This window comes from Cyanistes caeruleus, chromosome 7 (genome assembly GCF_971803275.1).
Source record: "Cyanistes caeruleus chromosome 7, bCyaCae1.hap1.1, whole genome shotgun sequence".
Lineage (NCBI taxonomy): Eukaryota > Metazoa > Chordata > Aves > Passeriformes > Paridae > Cyanistes > Cyanistes caeruleus.
Window position 1 is genome coordinate 9867716 of NC_141707.1, and position 23993 is coordinate 9891708.

Below are 23993 nucleotides of genomic sequence, written 5' to 3' on the forward strand. Positions count from 1 at the left end.
CTTGTGAGGACTTTCAGGGCCCTTTCTCCCTCAGAAGGGAACCACGGCCATTAGGAAGCAAATTTAAGAAGCAGATTTAAGAAGCAGAGCGGCGTCCCGCCCCCCCCACACACCGCCGGCTTTCCCGCCACTGAACACCCCGGCCCATGACGTCACGCCGTTCGCCCCACCCGTCCTCACGTACGCTTTGCCCCGCCTTTTCGGTGACGTCACGCGGCGCGCGCTGCCTGCCGGGAGGCGATTGGCCGGGCCGCGGCGCGTTCCCATCGTGCCCCGCGGGACCCGTTGCGCCTCCCCCGCGGTGGCGGCGCGGCCCGAGCCCGTCCCGGCCTCTCCCGGCCCTTCCCGGCCCGGCCCGAGCCCCCGCGGGAGCCGCCCCGCCCCGCCCCGCCCCGCCATGCCCCCCAAGAAGCAGCAGCAGCCGGCGGGGGGCAGCAAGAAGGCGGACCAGAAGAAGAAGGAGAAGATCATCGAGGTGAGGAGGCTCAGGCCGCCGCTCTCCCGCCGCGGCCTCTCGCTGGGCCCTGCCGCTCCCTGCGGCTTCCCGGCTGGAGCGGCCGAGGGAAGGATCGCGGAGCCGAAACCTCTCAGTTCCCGGGGAGACACTGCCTTCTCTGCGCTTCTTGGAGCCAGCTTTAGCCGGAATATTGCCAGGCCCGAGCTGTGTTGGGCCTGAACGCGATCTGACAGCACTGCTGTGCTGGCTTTTTCCTCGTCCTTACTCGTATTCGTTCTGGTGTCCTGTGTCTGTGTATTCCCAGAGTCTGGCTCGCTGGCCTGTAGGTTTGTGCTTTCAGGGGTAGATGATCTCCAGAGATCCCTTTACACACTAATGATATTGTTTCTTCACTCAGATTTGCGGTGCGTTCTGTTACAATTTGACCCGTGTGACCAGATTGAAAAAAAAAACCTGCTAGAGGCATGTGTGTGTCTATGCTGTGTGTGTGAATTAATGCTGAGAGTACAAGCAGAACAGTTACAGAAATTTAAGTATTTGCCTGAATTACTGGCATGAAAAATGCTGCTCAGGTGAAACAGCCGTGTAAATGAGTGTGTTCCTTTATATCTGAAGTTGCAGATTGTTGTTTCTGTGGTTTTTGGAAAGGTCAGGTTAGAGCAGTTGGTCTTGTATTCTCCTGCTGTTGTAGTTTCTGAGGTTCTTGCTGAATGCAGCTGCCCCAGAAAAATTCTGCTTTTTATTACAAAGAAGTATAGCTGGAAGGGGAAAAGCTGGCACTGATTGTTAATTTTTTTTTATACAAATCAAAGACACAGAGATTATATTTTCCATATTGTATTTACAGTGGAAATCAAATGTGTAAATTATAAATTTTCTTTCCCTACTACTCTCCTGTTAACAACAAGTAACAGAGAAGCTGCTGTTCATAGGGAACATGTTGTAAGTAAAACAGAATGATTCTGGAAACTTGGAGCTGTTTATTTTGTAATTATTTTATACTTTATATTTTTGGATTGTTAGGCCTTCCAAAACCATATTTGAGCTGAGCTATTTTCACTGGATGAACATCTGTTATTTTTTTCTTCAAGGAGGAAAATGTTGGTATCAAATCAAAGGCATGCATAAGTTTTTATGGCAGGTATTTCAGTTACAAAAAATAATTTCTGCCTCAGCTACTCATGTGAAAGTAAGCTGGTTTTTGTTTTTGTTTTTTGTTAGAATTTTTTGTAGATTTGGTATAGAAACTTCGCCTTAACAATAAAGCTGAAGATGCAGAGGAAGAATTGGTTTAGGCAGTAAACAGAAACTTCAAGCAGTGGATTTTAGGAAGTAGAGACACCTGTCCAGACCTGATGTAGGATAAAGACTTAATTTCAAATGAGTACAGTTAGAAAAGGAAAAGCTTCCAATACTAGAAAATAAAAAGTAATATGTCACATGTGGTAATACTCATCTATATAACATATATCACTTTCTATCTGAGTAGTTGAAGATAGAAGTAATGAGTGATTTCAGGTAGATAGAAGAGAAACAAGCAGTAGTTATGGCTAATCAGTTGTCCTGTTTTCCTCAGATGTTCCTTGGGTAGTCTCCAAAAATATCTTGTCCTGTTGCCTTGACAGGCCTGAGAACACTGTGTGTCCACACTCACACTGATACCAGGGCACGAGGACGTCTGGTGATAAAACCAGGAGCTCACACAAGGGCCACATTCAGGAGGTTCTGGTGACAAGCCACTTCTGAAGATGATATTTTATTTATATAGATATATATATTTATTATTTTTTTTGTCCATACTGTTTCTTGCATTGCTTGTGTTGCTTGAGGAAATAATCTGTTTTACTGAAAGCCTGAGGGGAGTAGCAAGGACGAGGTTTCAGTTGTTTTGGTGGTTTTTTGTTTTTTTTATTAATATGGCTGTGTTTATCTCATGATTTTAGGATAAAACATTTGGCCTAAAGAATAAAAAAGGTGCAAAGCAGCAGAAGTTTATCAAGGCTGTGACTCACCAGGTTAAGTTTGGTCAGCAGAACCCACGTCAGGTAAGCATTTATTGTGGACTGTTTTTCCCACTGCATAGTCAAATCATCTTTCACTCTGTAAACAAGTGGTCAGGTACTGAAGCTACCTGAAGGTTGAGCTTGCCTCATGTGACTGGCACAGGTCTGGCTAACAGTTGTCATGCAAAGCTTGTCTAGCTGTAAATTATGTACCTCTGTAAAGGTAGTACAGAGAATGGGGGTTTGCTGGTTTTTGGTTTTCTGGTTGGCTTTTGTTGCGAAAAAAGAACTGCATCCCATCCAAACTCAACTAGTCAGGGTGAGTGTTTGTCTCCATGGTATTGTGACAGTAGCATAATTCAGTTTTGGTATATATGAAATTAAATTGTAGATACTGGCTGTCAGCAGAGTTCAGTTGCACCTTCTTTCTCTTTTTTCTCTTGAATTCCCACTTTATTTGAGAAATAGTGAGCAGTCAAAACTAGAAATAGTTACTAAAACTGGAATTGAAAGAAAATAAAATATAAAAACCTGTATGTTCTCATTCTTCTACTTACAGAAGTATTTATTACAATTTTAAGTGGGCACTAGTCTGTCAAGTGTCCATCTATTTGGTGAACTCTGGTCAAAACCCCTGAAATTCTGAGCCGCTGTCTGCAACTTGGCTCTTCTGTATGATGAAATAAAATGAGATACAATGTTTACATTATACTCAATCAAAAAGCATGGATTTAATGGAAATGATCCAAGTCTCTTATTCCTATAGTGGTAGGAAGGCTGGCTGTTAAATATTTACATAGCTTTCTGTTCTATGAATAAGCCTGTAAAATAATTGCAGTTGCATTAGCTCAGTTCATGATGTCATGATATGTTCCTTGTGTAACAAGGATGAACTAGCATGGTAAGCCCAGCTTGAAAAGTAAAGTTGTTATTTGGGGCATTAAATCTAATGATTTTTGGGTTATTGAAAAGGTTGCTTGATGCTACTTCAGAAACACTAGTGTTACTCAAACAGTTCTGAAACTTGTATATGAAATCTCTGGATCTGTGGCATGTGTACAAATACCAATATGTAAAATAGGCAACCTAAAATAATGTTATTTCTCAAATGCTAGTATTTATTGACTACTGGATGTCAGGACCAAATTTTTAAACCTGATTTTACCTCTCTTACCTTACAGAATAACTTTCAGTTAGGATTGTCCCTGAGAAATAACTTCTTAAAGCAATTTTCTTAGTGTCCTGAGATTAAAATGGAAATGCTGTCAGAGTTTTAGCTTTGGTAGTGGCTGTTTTTGGGGTTTTTTTACTCCTTTTTGGATTAGTTGTTGTTTCTTTGGTCTTCTTGTTTCTTTGATTTTGGGGGATTTTGTTGGTTTGTTGGGTTTTTTTTGAGACAAGCTTTGTCTTCAAGATTTTAGAGCTCTGAAGAGAAACAAAAGCATTCTTAAAGTACAACTTCCTGTACTTGATATATGTGGGTCTGCTTGTTATTTAAAATGGCATTTGTGAACTTTTAGTAGGAAAACTAACCAAGCTGCTAATTCCTTTTTAAAACAATTTGGTGTATTTTTGCCAAAATCACCTTAAGAACAAAGCTTCTTTTTTAATATTACACTGTATTTTAGAAAATAGTATCCTACCTGCTTGTTTGTGGCGTTAGTGTCACTGACTTGCCGTAAGGACAAGAGTCAAATAAACACAGAATCCATAAGGGTAAAGAAAATCTCTAAGATCCTTGAGTCCAGCCATTAACCCAGCACTGCCTGTTTACCACTAAACCATGTTCTCAAGTGCCACATCTACACATTTTGAACACTTGTAGGGATGGTGAGTCCACCAATGCTTGACCCACCCTTTCAGAGACGAAATGTTTCCTAAAACCTCATCTAAACATTGTCTGGGGTAACTTGAGACCATTGCCTCTTATGCTGTCGCGTGTTACCTTGAAAAAGAGATGGACACCCACCTTGCTAAAACCACCACTCATATCTGATCTAAGAATGTTTCTCCCATGTCCTGTTTCATATGTTTTCATTCCACTTGGGTATAAACCACACCTGCTCTGGCTTATCCAAAAAAGGGTGAGGCAGGGTCAGGTATTTTTTTCTTTATAGATGCAATTTCCTTCCCTGGCTTGTTTTCCTGTCTTTAGTCCTTAATTAAGCAGTGAAATATTCATATGTTCAGTTGATCCAAGTTGAAATAATGTTCTAAAAGCACTTCCAACTTCTATGGACAGATGTTCTTTAATTTCTACTTGTATAGATGAGATGAAAAAGCAAAGCAGCATGTAGGGGACTCAAGAGGCTTTTTTTGTGCAGATCTGGAAGTAGTTGCACTGCAAAAGAACGAGAAGTTTCAATGCCTCTCATTGGCTTTCCTTCCTGTAAAGGTGCAGTAGGGGTCACTGTGGCACTAAAGGTACCTGCCAGCACCTCTCCTCTCTGGCAGATTTGCTGTCCCTCCTGTGGGACAGGTGCCCTGGTTTTGGCTGGCCCTGCAAAATCCCTGCCCTGGCATTTTGGCTTAGCTAGCTAAAAAACTGCCTAAAAAGCAACCCACTGTTTCTGCTGCAGACAACATAGGCCATGAAAAAGAGTGCAGGGGAGCAAGTGCACTTTCTGAAAACAAACTGTGCTTCTTTTCCCCCCTTCACTCTTAGAACCAGTCTTAAAGGTGCAGAACTTAATATCCAGCATAAACAGAACAGACAGATGGGGATACAAGCATCATAAAGTCACTCTGCAGCACTAGGTCAGGGCCAGTAAAGGGCACCAGCTGCACACACAAGAGCAGCAATTCTGAGCCTTCCAGGCATCACAGGTTGTTTCATTCCTGCCCTTGTAAACTCATTTTGAGTGATTGGCTATTTTAACGTGCATTTTATGTGGAGTCCTAACACCCTGGTTTTATATTTATAGGCTGCTCAATCAGAAAGTGAGAAGAAATTAAAGAAAGAAGATAAGAAAAAGGAATTACAAGAATTAAATGAACTCTTCAAGCCTGTGGTTGCTGCACAGAAAATAAGCAAAGGTATGACTGAGTGATTTATCTTCATTTATGTTTTGTTATTCATATAACTACTGAAGGTATAATAACCCTTCAAAAACACCTATTGGTATTTTAATGAAATAGACTATTTCCTCCTTCATCAGTGCATCAAGTATTTTGTCAGTCATGATTTGACATTGTTTTGGGAAGTCCCCTGGGCTCAGAAGATCATTTAAATACCAAAAGCTGCATTGATGTTGTCAGCACAGCTGAAGATACTTGGCTGTGTTCTGATTCATCAGATGCTTCTGGATATGTGGCATGATTCTGTGTGTGTGTGTCATGGTATTTGTTTAAAACAGCCTGTCTCTCCAGGGAAGTGTGAACATCCAAAGAAAGAATAAAAGATCATATTGTTATTTGGCATAACAGAAGACTTGTACTCAAATCAGAGCTGCAAATACGTTCCAGATACTGCTATCTGACCTCATAATTAGCAGTGGCATTTGGTTTGGATATCCCTTGAGGTCGGTTATTGAACAAACAAACTTTGTGATGTTACCAAGTTTTTACTTGCCAATCTTCTGGAGCATACATGCAGTAATTTTTGACAGAAGAAGTGTGATTTTCATATGTTTAAAGCAAACCTGATATTTTCTCATTGTGGCGCTGATCAGCAACAAAGGACACTTTTCTGTTTGTGACCTCCAACTTTCTGCATCAGTTTTCCCTAAATCAAGCAGTTTTTGACTTTGAGTTATTTCAGATTTTTAGATTACATTTTAAACAGGTGTTGCTGTACATAGTGAAATCACTTTCAGTCAAACCAGAAGTGAAGCATCATGTGAAAAACTCAAGCCTAAAATCCTCCATGAGAACTAAATTAATACTGCAAGTAAAGTATTTCTGATTTAGTCATGTCTTATAAATACACTTAGACCTGCTTCTTTCATTTCTTTTCCTAATGACCTCCCAATGGTCAAATGATTCTTTAGTGGGATGATTTTTTTCTTAAACTGTAGTTAGAGTGATTGGATAGCTTATAGTAGAACCATAGCTCCTTATTTTGGGGTCTCTGATCGGCCATTTTCTTTCCATTATTAAAGGAGGAAAGTGGTTTGAGTGAATGTGGGTTTAATTATTGTAATTTATTATAGCTTGGTGTTGATCTGTTGGGAAAAGGCTGACATCCAGAAGGTGCTTTACTGTGTACTAGAGTCAAGAACAGCTTCATGTACAGGGAAGAAGTTGCACAGAATGAACTCTCTGATGTATTCTAATACACAAATTAATAATTTCCTCAGGCACACCATATTTCTTTAAATAGTTTAGTGGCAGCTCTGATACTTAACATAAATACCACGCAATAAAAGTAAATTTGTCATGTTCAGGACATGAATTATATACTTACCATGAGCACTTTAAATAACTTTTATTTTTAAAATGTATTTTCATTCTCTATATATCCTAGATATTCTCAGAATTTCTAATATATCACTTTTCCTTAAAATGGTATTAAAATATAAAAAACTTTCTTCACTCAGGTGCTGACCCAAAATCTGTAGTTTGTGCTTTCTTCAAGCAAGGACAGTGCACTAAAGGAGACAAGTGCAAGTTTTCTCATGATTTGTCATTGGAAAGGAAGTGTGAAAAACGAAGTGTCTACATCGATGCAAGAGATGAAGACCTTGAAAAAGGTATAATAATTGTAGAAAGTTACTGCTAACCTATTCTGATTCTGAAACTGGAATTTTAAGATTAAGAGTCTTCTGTATTGTGGTTATGATCCTGAAGAACAGTGAGACAACCCATCCCACTGTGTTCTGAGCAACACTGAAACTTTCTCCAAGTGCACTCTCAAGTGTTCTTGGACTTCACCTAGAACAAGAAGTATGACCTACTGATAATGGTGGTTTTTCAGGGTCATGTATTCCGTCATAGCAGTTGCAAGTTGAACAGTATTTGACCTTTCTTGCAGTTGCTGTTTCCCTCTTAAGCTCTGTAGAAGGGAAGTGCAAAAGGAGGAAGTGCAATGAGCACCCAGAGTTGCCTTCCAGAACTGCTCCTAGTGTTTGGCTAAACGTGTACACTTCTACATTTAGGGATACTTGGGAATCTGTGGCTTTCTCTCCCCAAATGACTTGTTGGCTTAGTACTCTGGATTTTACTTTTATTTAGCAGGGATTAAAAGATTTTATAGAACTTGTTTTTTTCACATTTCCTCATGTCCTAATCTTTATTTGAGTGTTAGCCTCTGTCATCCTAGATGCGTCTGATGGGATCCCACGGATTCACTGCTAATGTTGTCATTGGTGATTTGCTTCTCTTGACAGAACCTTCTTTTAACTTTTACACAGATAATTTGGTATTTTCTCTTTCAAGCCTCAAGTCAAATTAGCTGTATTTCTGGTTGTTACCCTCCAACCTTCTCTTTTATTCAGTTGGCTTGTTTTCCCTTGTCTGCACTCAGTTCTGTGCTGATGGAATGACACATTATTGAGCGTTTAACTGAAACACACTTTATGCATTTCAAAATTAAAATTCCTAGGGTTTTTGAGGTAATTGTCTTTTGAGTGGCATAGGAGAGTCTGAAAACAGTATTTTAAGAACCTGAATTTATTTTCCCTTGTATAAGCTACTTAAAATGTAAGAATTGCACATTAAAACTGTTACTGGGCAGAAAAGCAACTTGCTGGCAATGTTTAGTATTTGGAATTTTTTGTAGAACCATCTGTTGTCTTTTTCTAGATACAATGGACAACTGGGATGAGAAGAAGCTGGAAGAAGTGGTGAACAAGAAGCATGGTGAGGCGGAAAAGAAAAAACCCAAAACCCAAATAGTATGTCTTCTTTTTTTTTTAATTTTTTTTTTTTTTTTTAAATTGAGCTGTACTAGAAGGAATTAAGTGCAGTGCAGTCATTAGATGTGTTTATCATTATGTAAAATCTAGAGTGGAATATTATAATAATAATAATAATATTCTGACAACTGGACTGATAGTATTTCTAGTAATATCTTTAAAAATTAAAAAACCAAAACCAGAAAGAAAACTAAAACACAGCAGCTCTTTTCAGTCCATAAAAGGTTTTCTCATGTACATTACAAATGGATAGTAGGTGAAGTGCTTTATAGAAATGCTCAAGGTTTCACCAGTTTATCTAATGCATCCTAATTGCTTAAAAAGTCCAAGTATTGTGGTTAGTGAAGTCTGTTAATGCAGTGAATATTATATATATATATATATATATATAGACTTATCTATGTACTGAGTAACATATAAGCATTATAAGATTTTAAATTTTCTCCTAATTTATGAATTGAGGGTAATTTGTAATTCCTGGGCCCTAAGCTTAACAATATTTTTCAGTTCTGCACTAAATGCAATAGTGGGTTCATCTCTTTTTCATTCTTTGGAACTATTCCACCTAATTTTCAATACCAAGTAATTAAATAGTCTATTGATACCACCTCAATTTGCAACAGTTAACCATTGCTGTGGCTAAATATAAACAATGAATTGCTTGTTAAAGGTCCTAGAATGGCATCTTTACCTCGGCATCCAGAGCTGAAAGGTTTAACACGTGAGGCAGATGCAATTTCTGTTGTTTAAAACTGCATTAATGTTGGTGAGCAGAAAGAGGTGTGCTGCTGGTTTCATGGGAGTGCAGGGTTGGCAGTCTTCTGTCATCTTGTCTTTCTCAGTTGGGATCATATTGAGGGAGAAAAAGTTAAACCTGAGTCTTGGATACTCAGTTGTACTTCTTTGTCTACTGTTTTTAGTAGCGATGCATTTCACATGTTCCTTTTGTTCTGAGCACAGCTGATTGGGATTTACTGAACTTCTGCCATGGGGTGTAAAATGCTGGGGATGATAAGGGGACACGGTGTTAACAACAGCCATTGCTTTTATACAGGTCTGCAAATACTTCCTTGATGCTATTGAGAACAACAAATATGGATGGTTTTGGGTCTGTCCGGGTGGAGGAGACAACTGTATGTATCGCCATGCCCTCCCTCCAGGCTTTGTATTAAAAAAAGACAAAAAGAAAGAGGAAAAGCAAGATGAAATTTCATTAGAAGATCTAATAGAAAAAGAGGTAAAGTTGTCAGACAGGTACCTTTTGGTGGTAGTTGTTTTCATTCCTCTGAAGAGGCACGTAAAAGAATTGCTAATGTATAATAAAAAACTATTAGATGATTTTAGAGCTGTATGAGCTTAGGCAAAGGATGCATAGCATTGATTCATGTTTTTGTTTAGAAACTATTACCTAGTGAATAGAATTAACTATAGCTGCATACTTAGTGCAGCTGTTGCCTACCCATTTTAGGAGGCTTCTATTTCTTAACTTAATTTCTCATTTGTCCATTACAACTGCTTCTCTGGCTTTTCTCATCTCACTGTCTCCCTAGTTCTCCCTTAACTCTCTAATGAGGCAACAGCACAAAGAGCAGAAGGCCTTCTGAAGGTATTACTGCTCTGCTTCTTTCTGTCACCATTGCTTGGCAGTGCCACTTTGAGCAGAGCTCAGCTCTTGTCTTTCCTTTTTTTCCTCCTCCACTTTTCCTGTTAATGTTCATGCCAGGTCATCTCACTGACTGGAAAATCGCATGTTAAGTCAAATGCTAAGAGGATGATGCATGTTTAACAGCCTAAGAGTCAAGAGGGAATTGGAAAGAAATGTTTTCAATTAGTTTCTGGAAAAGAGTAATTAAATATCCAATTTGTTGCAGACTGGAAAGAGTTTCTAGCATTAATCATTCTCTTTCCTTGACAGCGTGCTGCCTTAGGACCAAATGTTACCAAAATTACTCTAGAGTGTTTTATTGCATGGAAGAGAAGAAAAAGACAAGAAAAAATTGATAAGGCCGAACAAGATATGGAGAGGAGGAAAGCAGATTTTAAAGCTGGCAAAGCATTGGTGGTAAGTTTTACAATTTTTAATGTAAGAAGAGCAAGTAAATAAAGTTTTGTGAAGAGGTAACTGGCCTGAGATTGGTTTGCTTGTTGTGTGTCATTTTCTTTTTTGTGTTTTGTTGGTGGGGTTTTTTGTAAGCTGTGTAAATTCCATGAAGTGATAACTGAAGGTTTCTTTTGCTGTGAATAGATTAGTGGACGTGAAGTATTTGAATTCCGGCCAGAGTTGGTTGATGCAGATGATGAGGAAGCAGATGACACCCATTATGTTCAAGGAGCAGGAGATGATGATGAGGTAAAGGAAACAGGATTAAATCAAGGAATATTTCAATTGCATTCAAGTTTGAAAGCCCGTACAATGGAATGAATAACCTTGGTTCTTAATAATGCCACAGAGTATATTTTATCAGAAGGTTGCTGTTGGAGGTGACAAATGTAGAAATCTTGCAAAAGTGAGGATTTTTATGGAGAAGCAATTCATGCAGAGCATCTTGGTTTATTTTCCAGGTGGAGGACCCTGTGTGTATAAATGATGTAGATTTGAACCTGTATGTCCCCAAGGCAGTAGAAGAGACTGGTATTACAGTGGCTAGTCCAGAGCGGTTCAGCACATACACTTCAGTAGAAAAAGATGGTAAGTTATTCTCTTTTCCAACCTGTTTTCATAGTTGATTATCCACACTTGCATGATAACCACCAGGTACATGCAATTTGGCCAATATAAGTCTGTGTGAACTAAATAAAATAGCTTCTTCATAGTTTTAAAATTTGAAAGCATGTTTAGTAGGATTGCAAATTCAATTGGTGATTGAGAAACTTGTGACACTGAAATGCCTAAGAATTTTGTTTATTTTCAGATAATAAATTAAGTGAAGCTTCTGGTGGTGATATAAACAACAGCGAGCAAAATGATTTAGACGAAGATAATGATGGAGATGGGGAATTGGAAAATGGAGTAATTGATGCAGTTCCAGTTGATGAAAATCTCTTTACTGGAGAGGACTTGGATGAACTAGAGGAAGAACTAAACACTCTTGATCTAGAAGAATGAACTAAAAAGCTCCACTGAGGAATTAAACCTATGTGGCAAAGTGAAAACTGACTACATTTTTTCTCCTTTTTGAATAGAATTCTTAAACAAGATGTTTATGGTTATGCAGCTGAATATGATGGGCACGTGATATACCAGGAATGTTTTACTTCAATCTCATCTACTCCAGTCTTGACTATGTTCACAGTAAAACGTTCAGAGTAGTTCAGAATTACCCGACAGCTGAATTTGCAGACAGTGAGATTATAACTTTCAGCTAAGAGTAGGAAGTGTTACTGCTTTGCCAGTATGCAAGTGGGCAATTTGACATCAGGTACAGTACAAAAATCCAAGTATACATTCTTCACAAAAACTGCATTTTTTTTAGTGATTGTGTTGATTTAGAAACTGCCTGAAGTTGTTTCTAGGCAGGATACTCTAATGGAGCTGATGCAGATTATGCTTCTTTAAGTGGTGATTAGCTTTATTTGATCAGCTGGATACTGAAGATTGTGAACTGATACTTCATACAATACAGTATGGTGCCCTCTGTTTAAAATGTTTTAAACTTTCCCAACACCTTTTGCCAATAAATCTGTAAATAAAAGTTATCAACTTTAAAATACCTGTGTTGATTTTTCTCTGCTAAGTTAGGATATCATACCAAACTGTTAAGAGCTGGATTTTCCAATAGAGTGGTAGATGTTTTTCTCTGCAGTCTTGATACAGAAGTGATGATGTTGGCTTCAGTTAAATTTGGGCTACCTGCGGTTACGATTTTTTTGTCTACTCTTGATGCAATGTAAAATTCAGCAGCCAGCTTTTCTCCCTTCCTGTTCTTATTCCCTGCCCACCCATTAACTGATGTAATACCTGCTGTACATCACTGACTGCTTTTCCAGTCTCATTCTCTCCCCACTGTCTTTTGTAGATTAGCGAAGACTTGAGGCTCTGCAGAGCAGGGATGTTACAGTCCAAAACATGCTTGTCATCCCTTTGGTGTCCTCTAAATAACAGGAACTTGTACAGGGGTAAGTTGCCTCAGGTGCTGTACCCTGCAGACTGCACTTAATTCAAGTCAGTGTGTCCTTTTCCAATGGATTGAGTGTCTGCCATAAAGATTTCTCAGCAGTGGTGCTTTTCCAGGCAGCTGTGGGCAGCACCTCCTTGCCATACTACCTGTGGTGTCTGCCACAGAGCTGCTGTACTAATGATACCCTTTGTATCGATTTTTCTAAAGCTCTTAAATCGCTACTTCCAGACCAGTAAGAGTTATGGCATTGTCAGTGAGCTTTCCCAAACTGCTTTTGGGTGGTAATATTAGCTTTACTGGTTATTTCTGGCACTGCTGAATTGACTCTTGTATCATGAATGCTGTTTCTAAAATAGCAGACTTGGAATTTTTGGCCTTTTTTGGGCTCTTTGTGGAATTTGTTTTTTCCTGTAGGAGCAAGAAGCAGTGCTTGGGAGAAAGAGGCCTACTGAAATTGACTTCTAAATGTAAGTGTTTAAGGAAAAGCTGCACTATCAGATATAAATATTTATTTATGCAGATTTTTCTCCTGTGGCCATAAATAAACAGAATTGATGCATTATGGTATTATACTGGCCAGGATACCTGGCTATCAGGACACTTAAGAATGCAGTTCATTTGAATGTATGTTGCATAATTTTTCAAAGTTGTATATTTTAAATGGGAATAAAAGTAATTTAATCATTATCAAGGATGAAAATGGCTTTCTATGTTTTGTGTCTTAGGGGTTGGTTTATTGTATATAACACTCATTTTTGCTAATACTTACCTGTTACACTGATTCAAGTAGCTTAAATCTTTGCCAACATTTTGTTTGTGTTGCTTGAATTTTACAGTGGAGGAATGCCAGGGTGACTCATTAATTTCAGATAATAAAACACTGATCCATAGGCAGAGAGTACCTGTGTGCCCTTCTGGGTCTAAAAGGATAGTTGTGATGCACAAGTCCTTTGTACAGGTGTCATTTAATCACTCAGTCACCTTCCATAGCACTGAAATCCATTGAACATCTGTAAGCTGAAGAAAGCCTAATTTTCCTAGGCAGTAGCTGCTGACAGATGACTGCACATGGGCAGGAAACAATAGCTGGCTGTCTCTGTTTGGTTTTCACTCTTTTTCCTCTCCACTTACTCTGGCACAGCTCCTGGCTGGCCTTGCTCTGCCCAGACTTCCAACCATGAAAGCAGGGTGACTGCTCTTCAGGAGCCCTTTGTCAGGGGAGCATTCAGCCTTCTGAGGGTGGGGAACAGTATGCTGCTACATGTTCCTCCTGCTTTTATACGGGCTGCTAAAAGTTCTTAATCTTCCCCTTTAAAGAACCTTGGATTTGTGGCTCACAGGGTTTCAGTCAATAAATGTTCAATTGAAAATGAATGCAAAGACATTGCTTGGGGTAGATAAAATATTAATGTTCAGGAAATGAGCAGTGTGGCAGAAGGGAGTTCACTTGGATGTGATGTCACTAAGTTGTTCTTACTGATGCACATTTCCTGAAATTACTCTGATAAAACGTCAGTGAGTCACTTCTGGAAGAATGAGATATAATCTCAATCCATAAATAATGGTAACTTCAGTGACTGTCTAGCCTGTATGGGTCAAGAATACAATATTTCACTGTTAAAAGAGCAGGCAGGCTCAGTTCAGGACACTTTGCAGGGTTGAGAACAGGCTGTAGTAAAGCATCATAAGCCAGGTGAGAAACACCTTTGCAATAAACTTGGTTCCTAGCCCTTGCAGCCTGGGCCAGTGTTTGTATCACCTTGTTTTCCTCCTAACTTGGGTGAGTGCTGTGTGCTGCACAACTGCAGCTGTGGCCTGAGCAAATACTGGGGGAACACACTCGTGTAGCACTGCCTTGAAAACACCTTTGGTACTGAACAGAACCAGTTAAAGGTGCTGCAGTAAACCCATGCCTTGGCTTCCAGGTATTTGCTGTTGTGGGAGTAGAGTATTGGTTGGTTTTAAATTTTGGTGCTTTTTAAAATCCCCTTTCAGTCACACACACAAACTGCTTGAACTGCTGAAACTGGCTAGCTGTAAATTCTTTGAAGTTCTGGGAGTTTTTTAAAGCCTGTGTGATTGAATTTTATGCTTGCCACTCACAGCTTTGTTACTCACAGCTTCCTACTTTTTTTTTGTAATGAACAGTTCACAAAGGCTGGAAAAAAGTTAAAATTAACTGTCAAAATTGACCTTAAATATTACATTATCTATGAGTTGTTTGTAATAGAAGTGTTGCCATTTCTTAATGGAAAGTGCTTCCCAACTGTTTTTATCAAGAGGAGGTTTTATTACTGATAGAACTTTGGACCAAGCAGTGGTACTTACCTTGGCAATTTGGTATTCTCATAATTGATTGTGTTTGTTTAGTGTGTTGGTTACAGAAAGAATGTACACTTAAAAATCAGTATGTTTTTATTCATGTTTTCTTTCACAGTTTAGTTGGATGTGGAATAACAGCTTTCAAAAACCTATGTTCTGAGTGCTGAGTTCAAGACATTCTGAATGCTGAATTGTAATTCTTCTGCAATGCTAATGCCCCTTTTAAAAATTACCTGATTATAGTAAGTAATGCAGGCTTAATTTTGGTAAGCTTATATATCTTGCAAATAACATACTTGGAGGTTTCATAAACATCATTTGTTATTCCTCTCCCATATGCTGCTTTGTAATAACTTACTGAAGCTGCAGAGTGCTCAAGCAAATGAACTAAAATTCTTACAAGGTTGGGTCTTTGTATTTCTCACAGTGAAATTATTGCAGCCCTGAGCTGAGAGGAGGGGATTGTTCTGATATGCAAAAATCACATACATATTCACCTGAAGTGTCTCAGGAGAAATAATCCCCTGAATAAAATTAATAAGAATTGGAACAGAATTGGAAAAATGAGATGTGGGAAAGCCAGAGGAGCTGCAAAAACCCATGTGACAGCAACTGCACTGCATCAGACAAGAGACCATTTATGATACTCCCAAAAAGAGACATCTGAGGAACAAAGAGGTAGGAGAAGGACAAGCCTGTGCACTGTTCAGGAGTGCTTCTCTTGCGGAGCTTCCAACAATTCTTTATCTTCCAACAATTCTTTATCTACAATTCTTTATCATTTCCTCTCCTAGATGGAGCCTGTGGTGCCTCTCTCTTGAGTGTACATTTCCTCTTTCTCTCCTGAATCCCTCAACTTTCTAACCAACTTTTGGAAGCTCAGGAGTTCCACACCTCTGCTACATCTTTTTTGGAGCATGACTCCTGCTAGCTTGAGTTCTTCCAGGAAGTTATATCCTGTGCCTGCCTTTGCTTTGACTTAATGCCAAATAGAGAAAAGGGGTGTAAAAAGAGACACTGATGCCTTTCAGTTGTGAAGAACACAGTAATTTGATGTACTTCAGTGCTAGAAACTTTCAAAATTAAAAGCTTTCTCTTGACATGCTTGATTTTTTGCTATAAAAGGGCTTCTAATAAGCAGAATCTTTTGTGAAGCAAATGCTTCATGGATGAAGCATTTGAATGAAGTCTTTGGTTCTGGTTAGGTACCAGGTGTGTTTTGGGGAGCTGTGATCACCTTAAGTGCTTTTACTGTGATATCTGCACATGACCCTTCTCTTTTTCCCCCATACTGGTCTGCAGGCTTAGAACTGACCTTGGCTTAGCCTGTCACATTTACTTCTTCCTTTCAATGCATGCTCTGTCTTTTTACAGAGAGCAGCTGTTGCTGGTGTTAGCAATAAGGCCAAGATGTTTTATTCATTTATGATGTTACAGCCCTAATATGTGACCACAATAGGCTCCTTCATAGCACATTATTGAAATGAATGCCAAAAATAATCAGTTCTTTCAATCATGAAATAGCAGCAGCAGCATCTCATCTGTGTTTAGGGAAAGAGACCTTGGAGGTAATCTCTTTATCTTATATTTGTGGTTGAAAATGTAATGTTGTAATACATTTGGACATAAATTTGAGCAAGGCTGGCTTAAAACTTAGAGGTGTTCCCCAAGTTACCCAGTCAGACTTCAAGACTGAGACGGGCTCCTAAATCAAGAAAGAAACAATGGAAAAGAAAGCATCACAGCTTTTAGAAAAGGAAAAAAGCAGAAGCAATCCTGAAGGAAAGAGGTAAGCAAATTACTATTGAAGGTTTCCCAGAGCAAAACAATGTTCTTTGTACTGTCAGCCATTAGGGAAATGTGTTCTATGGAGGCTGCATCCTTGGGCCTATGTTTTAATTAAACTGTCTACCAGCATGTAAAATGGGTGTAGCACATCTCTTGCAGGAAATCAGCTTGTAACTTACATTTTTCAGGCCTCTACAATACATTTTGACAGGATTGCTCTTCTAGGAGAATTTTGGTCCTCTTCACATTTCACCTGCATTTCTGTTTTGTTCCATGGTTTCTGTTCTTGGGCTCTGAACACAAGGCAGACAGAGATGGGATCAAAAAAGGCTGTGGTAGTTTGGTCTCTGCACAGTAATACAAATCCATTGCGAGCTCTCAGTCACTGTTTTCTCTCAATCTTAGTGATCTCTGACATGACAGGTAGTTTATTTCTTTAATTTGGGAGCAGTAGACAGAAAAAGAATGACCTCCACTTTAAAAATTCCATAGTTGCAACTTAATGCCTCCTTAAAATCACAAAACAGCCAAGTTTCTAGGCAAGAAACCTTTCATCTTCATTCTTCTTCACTATCTTTTGCTATCTTCTCTCTCTGCTGAGTATAAACACTGGGGAGGGGAGGCTCTTCTGACTGACATCTCTAATCCATATCAAGTAGCCCAGCAGTCCTTGTGAAGGCAGCTGCTGCCTTCCCCCTGTGGGCTCCCTGCACAGGCCTGGGGCAAGGCACAGTATCCTCGTCAGTGTGCTTCCCTAATGTGACTCCAAACACAAGGAAGATTAGGAAGGCTGGTGGGAAGAAAGCATAAATTATTTCTTCAAATTTCTGAAAGACTAAAGTCAGAATTAGAGGGAACTATGAGCTGTGAGGGTCTCACTGTTGCGAACTATTTCCTTGAATAAGCAGCTGGGAGGTGTCAGAGCTGCACTTTGTCGCTGCTATCAGCCCTACACCATGAGCTCTTCAGTCCTTTCCTTGTCAATAGAAGGAGTGTGTGTTCTGTACATGGCAGTTCCCACACAGTGCCTTCCACACAGAAATACCAAGTTACAGTTCTGCACAACAGTTGTTGTGCATGAATAGTTGCCCATTCTTTGTGTGGGCAACTGAGAGAAGTGGAATGAGGAATCTTCCCCCAAGAAGGCAAGAAGGAAAAAACTTCAATGTGCTCTTTATTCAGGGCATGGAAGTGTCTGTAGTTTCCACCACTGATAACTGTTGTCAGCATTAACTTCTGTTTGATAGATGCAGAAATAGTTCTTTCACCAGCAGCACCCAGCTGGGACCCAATAGGAGTGACTCCAGCAATGGCAGGCCAATGGCTTAGAAGCAAACGGTGCAAATTTGAGAACAAACCAGATCCACACCAAGCACCCCCACCCCTCACTCCACTGGCCAAGCCCTCTGTTAGAATGGATAAAGGTCTGATTATGTGTTGGTCTATGTTTAGTTTTATTCCTTGAGGGAAATTTTTGTTATTTTACTCAACAATGGTATAGTCACCAGTACAATGTTTTATAGATAAGGATATGCTTTGGTTTAATATTAATGCCAGACAGGAAGAATTCCTTGGACGTGGAGGATCAAAACATAATAACTTCAAGGTAAGGGTGAGTTGGAGTTCTTCAGGGAGAAAGGGGCATTTCTGCTTAGGGAAGAGGGAGGAAGTTTGAACTCTGGACCATTGTGGAAGATGGTAATGTGTCTTCTGGAGGCAGGAGCTGGTGTATCAATGTGGAGAATGCCTGGGCTCAAAAACTCAAAATGCTTCTTGAGAGACAAGGGGAAGGAAATATCTCTTTCAGTGTCAGTTCTTGTTATTACCATCTTTTACTGCTTTCGTATTTGAATAAAAGAATATTCAGAGTATTGGATAGAAAGGAACTTGTCTCTACGTCATTCCTCCACTGCCTTTCAATCCTACTTGCTCTGCATCCTGTTACTATTTTGTTATCTAAGTCTTCAACACATTTAAAGTCTGAGCTTGTTACTAAGCACAGAGGAGCCTGAAGAATTATTCCTTTCCCAGGGAACTTGAAAGTTTTAAACTTGTTTTTGTTCCAAATCCTTCAGCAGGAATGAGGAAGCATTACTGTAATACAGGAGCACTGGAGGACAGACGCTTCAATGCAGATGTGGCATTATGTGCCTGGAATGATCAGTTAAAAAGCCAACACGACTGCTCTGTGAGTCAGAGCCTTGTTAGATTCCTTTGAAAATGCACGATGAAAAAATCATGGAAAAGAATCAGAAAAAAAATAGGAAGTTTGGGGGAAAGATTCAAAAGTTGGGCATAAGAAGCTGTCATTTGTACTAAATAGCAGTTGGTTTGCACTAAACACAGGGATAACAATATCTTGGGGATACAACAGGGAGCAGTGGTCTCTGGTATTTCTGTACAACTAGAAGCAGTCAAGAATGCAAGGAACCTAGGAAATGCCTCTTGTCATCTGGAAATTTTCCATAAATGGAAATAAACTAGAAAGTGACCCGTCTTCTGTGCCTATAGAGCCTGTGTGTGGGGAAGTGATCTCTTTGTCCCAGCATTATACTGTTCCACAAGAATTTCTGCCAGACATAGGCACTTCCACTTTCTAAATAAAACCTGTGTGCGTGCGCTTGCCATGGATGATTGCCTCAGCAGAAAATAAAAGTACTTAAAATAGTTTGAAAACAGTAGCAGGCAAAAGAAGGAAAAGGTTCTTAGGGAGAGTAAGGTATAACTAAGAATAAGATGATGGCAGAGTAAATAGATCTCTTCCTCACCTTCAGGGAACTGCATAAAAGCAGTGTGTTCTAGAGGGCTTTGTGAATGTAAAAAGGTAGAGTTAAAATTCATGGCATCCAGCAAGCAATGTACCTTCGTTCCAGGAAAGAAAAAAAGAAGTGGAGGAGAGAGTGATGAGGAGATAGGAGGGATGATTCTTTGTTTAATCAAGTGTACTGTTAGCAGTCTGGTATTAATTGTGACTGTTGTGCATTTACAAGCTTTGCTGGATACAGGCAGAAGGGTGGATTAGGAAGAAGTACAGGTCCAGGTGCAGTTCTGTGTGATGGAATTGGCCTGGAAAGGAACAATCACTGCAGGAGTAACTCACATGGGAGCTGGAGCTTTCCATCTCATGGGCTGCACAGCTGCTGTGTCAGGACAGACGTTTCAGTGATGGGAGAAGCAGAAGTACAGGATTTTCACACCCAATAGACATATTCCACATGAGACAAGTCCACAGCCTTTTGATTTCAATGTTTCATCTCTTTTCCCACTCTAGGAGCAGAAGGCTAATTCCATCACACTCTCTAGATTAGCAAATTCTCCCCATCCCCTTCTAAAAAGCTTTCCTGAGACCTTTCCCACCAGAAGACCCAGGAGCCCCATATCTCCATGGCTCATTCCTAGGAAATCTTGTCACTGTGATTATCTAAGGGCACTTCACTACTGGGGATAGGTGTGGTGACTTCCCAGGGTTTTCCCTCTGGGAGGGTTCCCACACCCTCTTCCTTAGCAGAGCAGGGTGGTATTTAGCTTTTTGTCTCTGTTACATCTTCTATATGCACACATATTTTGAAAACATTTTCAGAGAGATGATACAAAGAATATTATAGAGCTTGTTGTTTGGGTTTTTTCCTGATCCATTTCTCCCTCATTACATTATTTCCTGTCAAACCTTTTCTCTAGGGGGAAAGTACTCTATCTTTTAAACATATCTAAGTCTTTGGGAGTGTTACCGAGTGGCATCTGGATATATTTGTTTGCTAATCTGGTGAAGTGCTTTGTGAAGCAAAAACTGAGTCACATGTGGTTTATAATGACCAACTTTGTCAGACTGAAGAAATATCAATCCTTGGCTAAAGCAAGCAGTGCTTTCCCTGAATTTGATGCTATGAAATCCTAATGTAAAAGAAAAGGCCTGGTGAGTAATGAGCACTCTATAAAACATGAAAAGGGTATTGCAGAAAGACTTTGACTAACACTAGAGTAATAATACAGGTATCAGTATTGAACAAATTAGGAAAAAACAAACCTGGTACAGCTCACTTCCTTTTGAACTGGGAGATTTCAGACCCTGTGTTAGGAGCTGGTTTAACAAATGTAGCCATACCCTTGTTGTCCTAGTGAAAACATTGCTCCATAGCCCAAGGCTAAGGACAGCTTTTGCTAACAAACGAATGAGATTTGGCTGATGTAAATTGCTCACAGGAGCAATACAGCAAATCAAGCCTAAACATCTCTAGTTGTTTCCTCGTGTTTCACCACTTAATGCTTTCACAGTTTTCAGATGTCATGTTTTATTTTTCCCAATGGATATCAAAGATAATATTAAACAAAACAGAAATAAAAAGGCACAAACTGACCAAAGCAAACTAATATGTGAAGTCCATTTTTTACTTTGTATTCTACTGCCTTGTTAGAAACTGAGTTACTTCTTAAAAGGTCTGTTCAGAGTAGCTAAGCCTCATGAAAAGTCCAAGTGTCTGGATGGCACAAGAGCAAAATAGTTACTAAAACTCTCACATTGATGAAGGCTTTTCTGGGAGACTAATAGTAGTCTCAATGAACAAATGAGTGGTGATCCTTGCTTTGCTTCAGATATTCATTCTGCTGGTACTGTAAAGCACTGAATCCACTTAGAGGCTGAAGTTCACTGCTTACACACAGGACCTTCTGCTGACCCTTTGAAGTAGGACCACAGTGGTTTTGCACATTTGCAGTTTCTACTGAATTGTGGCACTTTGTCCATTTCTTGCTGCTGCTTTTCAGGGCAGGAGGTGGAGACTCAAAGGAAAAGCATTCTGAAATACTCTATGTTACAGGCTGGTCACTCAGGAATAGCAAAAAAATAACACCTGCCTACCAAAAGTGCTTTGCATCTTAAAAAGTTTTATTCAGCTGCATTAACAGCTTGTTGTCTGAGTAAAAATTAACAAGACAAATAACAGAAATACGAGTTTAATCTGTTGGATAGAGTGTCTAGACTCCATCAATTCCAAAATAATTGTATTCTGTTTTGAATACAGACAAAAAGTTTGGTGTCTTAGAAGGAATCCGAGTGCTGCCCATTTCTTAGTTGTTGATCTTCACCCCTGGATATATGTTGATTATCCCTGGATATCTTAGCCTGAGAACTGAAAGCTGCAGGTAACAAGTAAATATAGAAACATGCAATTAATTTGTTTGCCTTATGTAATATGATCTTACTGCCTGTTTCTTATCTATTTGTTAGTCATGCTGAGAACTAAACCAACTAGGAAAGAAAAATCACATCCTCACTGGAAGGATGTTTGCTGCTCTACATAAACAGCAAAGTCTGGTTTTGGCTTTCACTCCTCTGTTCAGGATTCTGTCAGACTGGGTAGCTCAGTGCAAGCAATGGAATCAATCACTTGGCTTATCCTGCAACAGAAAGCACTTTCTCTCATTTACAGTAAGATTGGCTTTGATTAGAAGTGTATCCCAAGCCTGTACACTTTGAGAGGAATGATGGATTTGTCCTTACAAACAAGCTGTGGGTCTGCTGGTAGATAAAACTAGCACTGAGAGATAGAAGAAACAATGGGAAGGATTCTGCTGATTGATGAATGGAAAAAAAAAGATATTTGCCTTTACAAGCAAACTGTATGTTTGCTGATAAATGAAATTAGATATTGAAAGATGAAAGAAACAATGGGGAAAAAACATAAATTCCGTAAGAATTAAAAATTAAGAGGGAGGGTTATACATTAGAGAGGAATCTTAGGTGTTCTGGGAAGTCTGTATCTCTCAAGTATCTCAGACAATGGGGAGAGAGAGAGAGGGACATGAAGCTGGGAAATTAGGGTAAAAAGGAGACTGCATCCTCCAAAAATTGGAGAGACCCCAGGGGAATGCCCCATGGCCTCTCCCTTTATTTGAATAAAGTGAAAGGGCTCCTCTGTCTCCTTTTTGGACATAAACCTCTGGTGTTTGTGGATTCATTTCCCTGACATCTTCATTTTCTTTCCCCAGGTGGAGGCTGGGGGCTGTGGTGCCATGCAGGGAGCTGTGGCTCTGCTCTGGGGCTGTCCAGACCGATGGACTCCGATTGTGCTGTGAGCTGGGGCCAGCCAGCAGCGGTGACTCAAGTTCCTGGGAGAGGAGAGGAGAGGGTGCCCGGTGCTGAGTCAGGGAGAGGCAGCCTCACTTGGACAGCCCAGACATGGGGAGCAGACAGACAGACAGACACGGAACAGCTGCGACAGCCGTCGGCTGGAAGGGAGGAAAGGCTTTGACAAAAGATTCCCGTCAGATGAGTAACCCCTGACTCTGTGTTGCTCCTATGGCCTGGCTTTGCAATTTCCAACAACAAGCAGAAGAGCTGCACAGCCAGTCTCTGATCATTTGGTAAAAAAATTGGAGCATCTTAAAGACAATTTATCCTTCACTCCTATAATGTGTGACATTATACAATCAAGAAGAGAAAATAAATCCTCCTTTTCCCTACGTTACCGACTTAGTGATCAAAGTACTCATAAACCAATCTTTTTGTTTATTGCCCATCTAGAGTTTGGGAACTTATTAACTCACCTGCAGTTTTGCTTTGATCAGGTCTGTAGTACAAAAGCTCTGAGCTAAGTCAGTAAATAGCAGTAAAAGTAATGTGGGGTTTGTGTTTGTTTGGTTGGGTCGTTTTTTTTAACCTGTTGAGGAGGCAGCAAAGTTAGAAAAATTAGCAACAAGTATCAAGTTTATGTATAGGAACTCCCCTTCTGAAAAAAACCAGAATTTCTGAGGTGGCTTCCTGAAGAAATGTTAATTAATTAATAGCAAAAGCAAGTCAGTGGAACACAAGAGTAGCTGGTGGCTCTTTGGGTTTTCATCTGCTTATTGCGGAAATATTTTTTCTTTTGGGTTTCCCATTAGACTTAATTAGTCCCTTGGTAAATATGGGGTATTTTTAACTTTTATTTAGGGCTTGAAACACCAATATTTGTTCTGTTGCTTTTTATCATGCTCACATGAAGAAAGCAAGAAGTTTAGACTTTCGGTGGCAATCAACTCCAGTCCTGTTATGTTGTACAGATTAATATTCTGAATTAATATGACTTATTTTCTCTTTGTAGGTGTTCAGGTGTTTTATTTTAGCTGAGACACTGAACTCTGTTTACCTGAGACGCTGAACTCTTACGTTGGCTGAGGAGGACTAGGCTAGGACAGGTTTGACTGAACCAGATGATAGTGCTAAAATGTTATTAGTGAGAGATGATACAAGAGCTACAAACTGCAACTAAAGAGATCTGACCTGCGCTGGATGTTTCTTCCCCAGGTGGGTATTGGAAGGGTGCAACAGTACCAGAGACCTCCATCAGGGAGGATTTTCAGATTCACTCTTCCTAGCCTTGCGCCTGCTGCTGGGCAGTCCTGTGGCTGGGGAGACGCTGAGACCCTGGGATTTAAAATTACTTCATTTAATACATATGTGTTTGAAAATCAG

At 39.8% G+C, this 23993-nt stretch overlaps 1 protein-coding gene and 1 long non-coding RNA gene across 3 annotated transcripts; both read left to right on the forward strand.

Annotated features, from left to right (window-relative positions):
* The first annotated feature begins 231 nt into the window (after positions 1-231).
* On the forward strand, positions 232-13133 carry ZC3H15 (zinc finger CCCH-type containing 15). Its single transcript, XM_023948752.2, has 10 exons — positions 232-475; positions 2401-2502; positions 5385-5496; positions 6999-7151; positions 8203-8294; positions 9370-9552; positions 10231-10377; positions 10561-10665; positions 10878-11004; positions 11228-13133. The coding sequence occupies exons 1-10, from the start codon at positions 398-400 to the stop codon at positions 11419-11421; spliced, it is 1293 nt and encodes a 430-aa protein (XP_023804520.1). The 5' UTR covers positions 232-397; the 3' UTR covers positions 11422-13133.
* A 1743-nt stretch (positions 13134-14876) lies between these two features.
* Positions 14877-22688, forward strand: LOC147652174 (uncharacterized). 2 transcript variants are annotated; one of them, XR_015289439.1, is made up of 3 exons: positions 14877-14997; positions 15183-21682; positions 22529-22688. It is a non-coding gene; the product is annotated as an uncharacterized LOC147652174 (long non-coding RNA). The 2 variants fall into 2 exon arrangements; XR_015289438.1 differs by lacking the exon at positions 22529-22688 and having other exon boundaries at positions 15183-22194.
* The last annotated feature ends 1305 nt before the right edge of the window (positions 22689-23993 follow it).

Excerpts from the sequence above, each read along its gene's own strand:
- ZC3H15 (XM_023948752.2), top strand. The coding sequence starts at position 398 with ATGCCCCCCAAGAAGCAGCAGCAGCCGGCGGGGGGCAGCAAGAAGGCG. Across the intron at positions 5,497-6,998 it reads TGCACAGAAAATAAGCAAAG|GTGCTGACCCAAAATCTGTA; the intron begins GTATGACTGAGT and ends TTCTTCACTCAG. Across the intron at positions 8,295-9,369 it reads AAAAACCCAAAACCCAAATA|GTCTGCAAATACTTCCTTGA; the intron begins GTATGTCTTCTT and ends GCTTTTATACAG.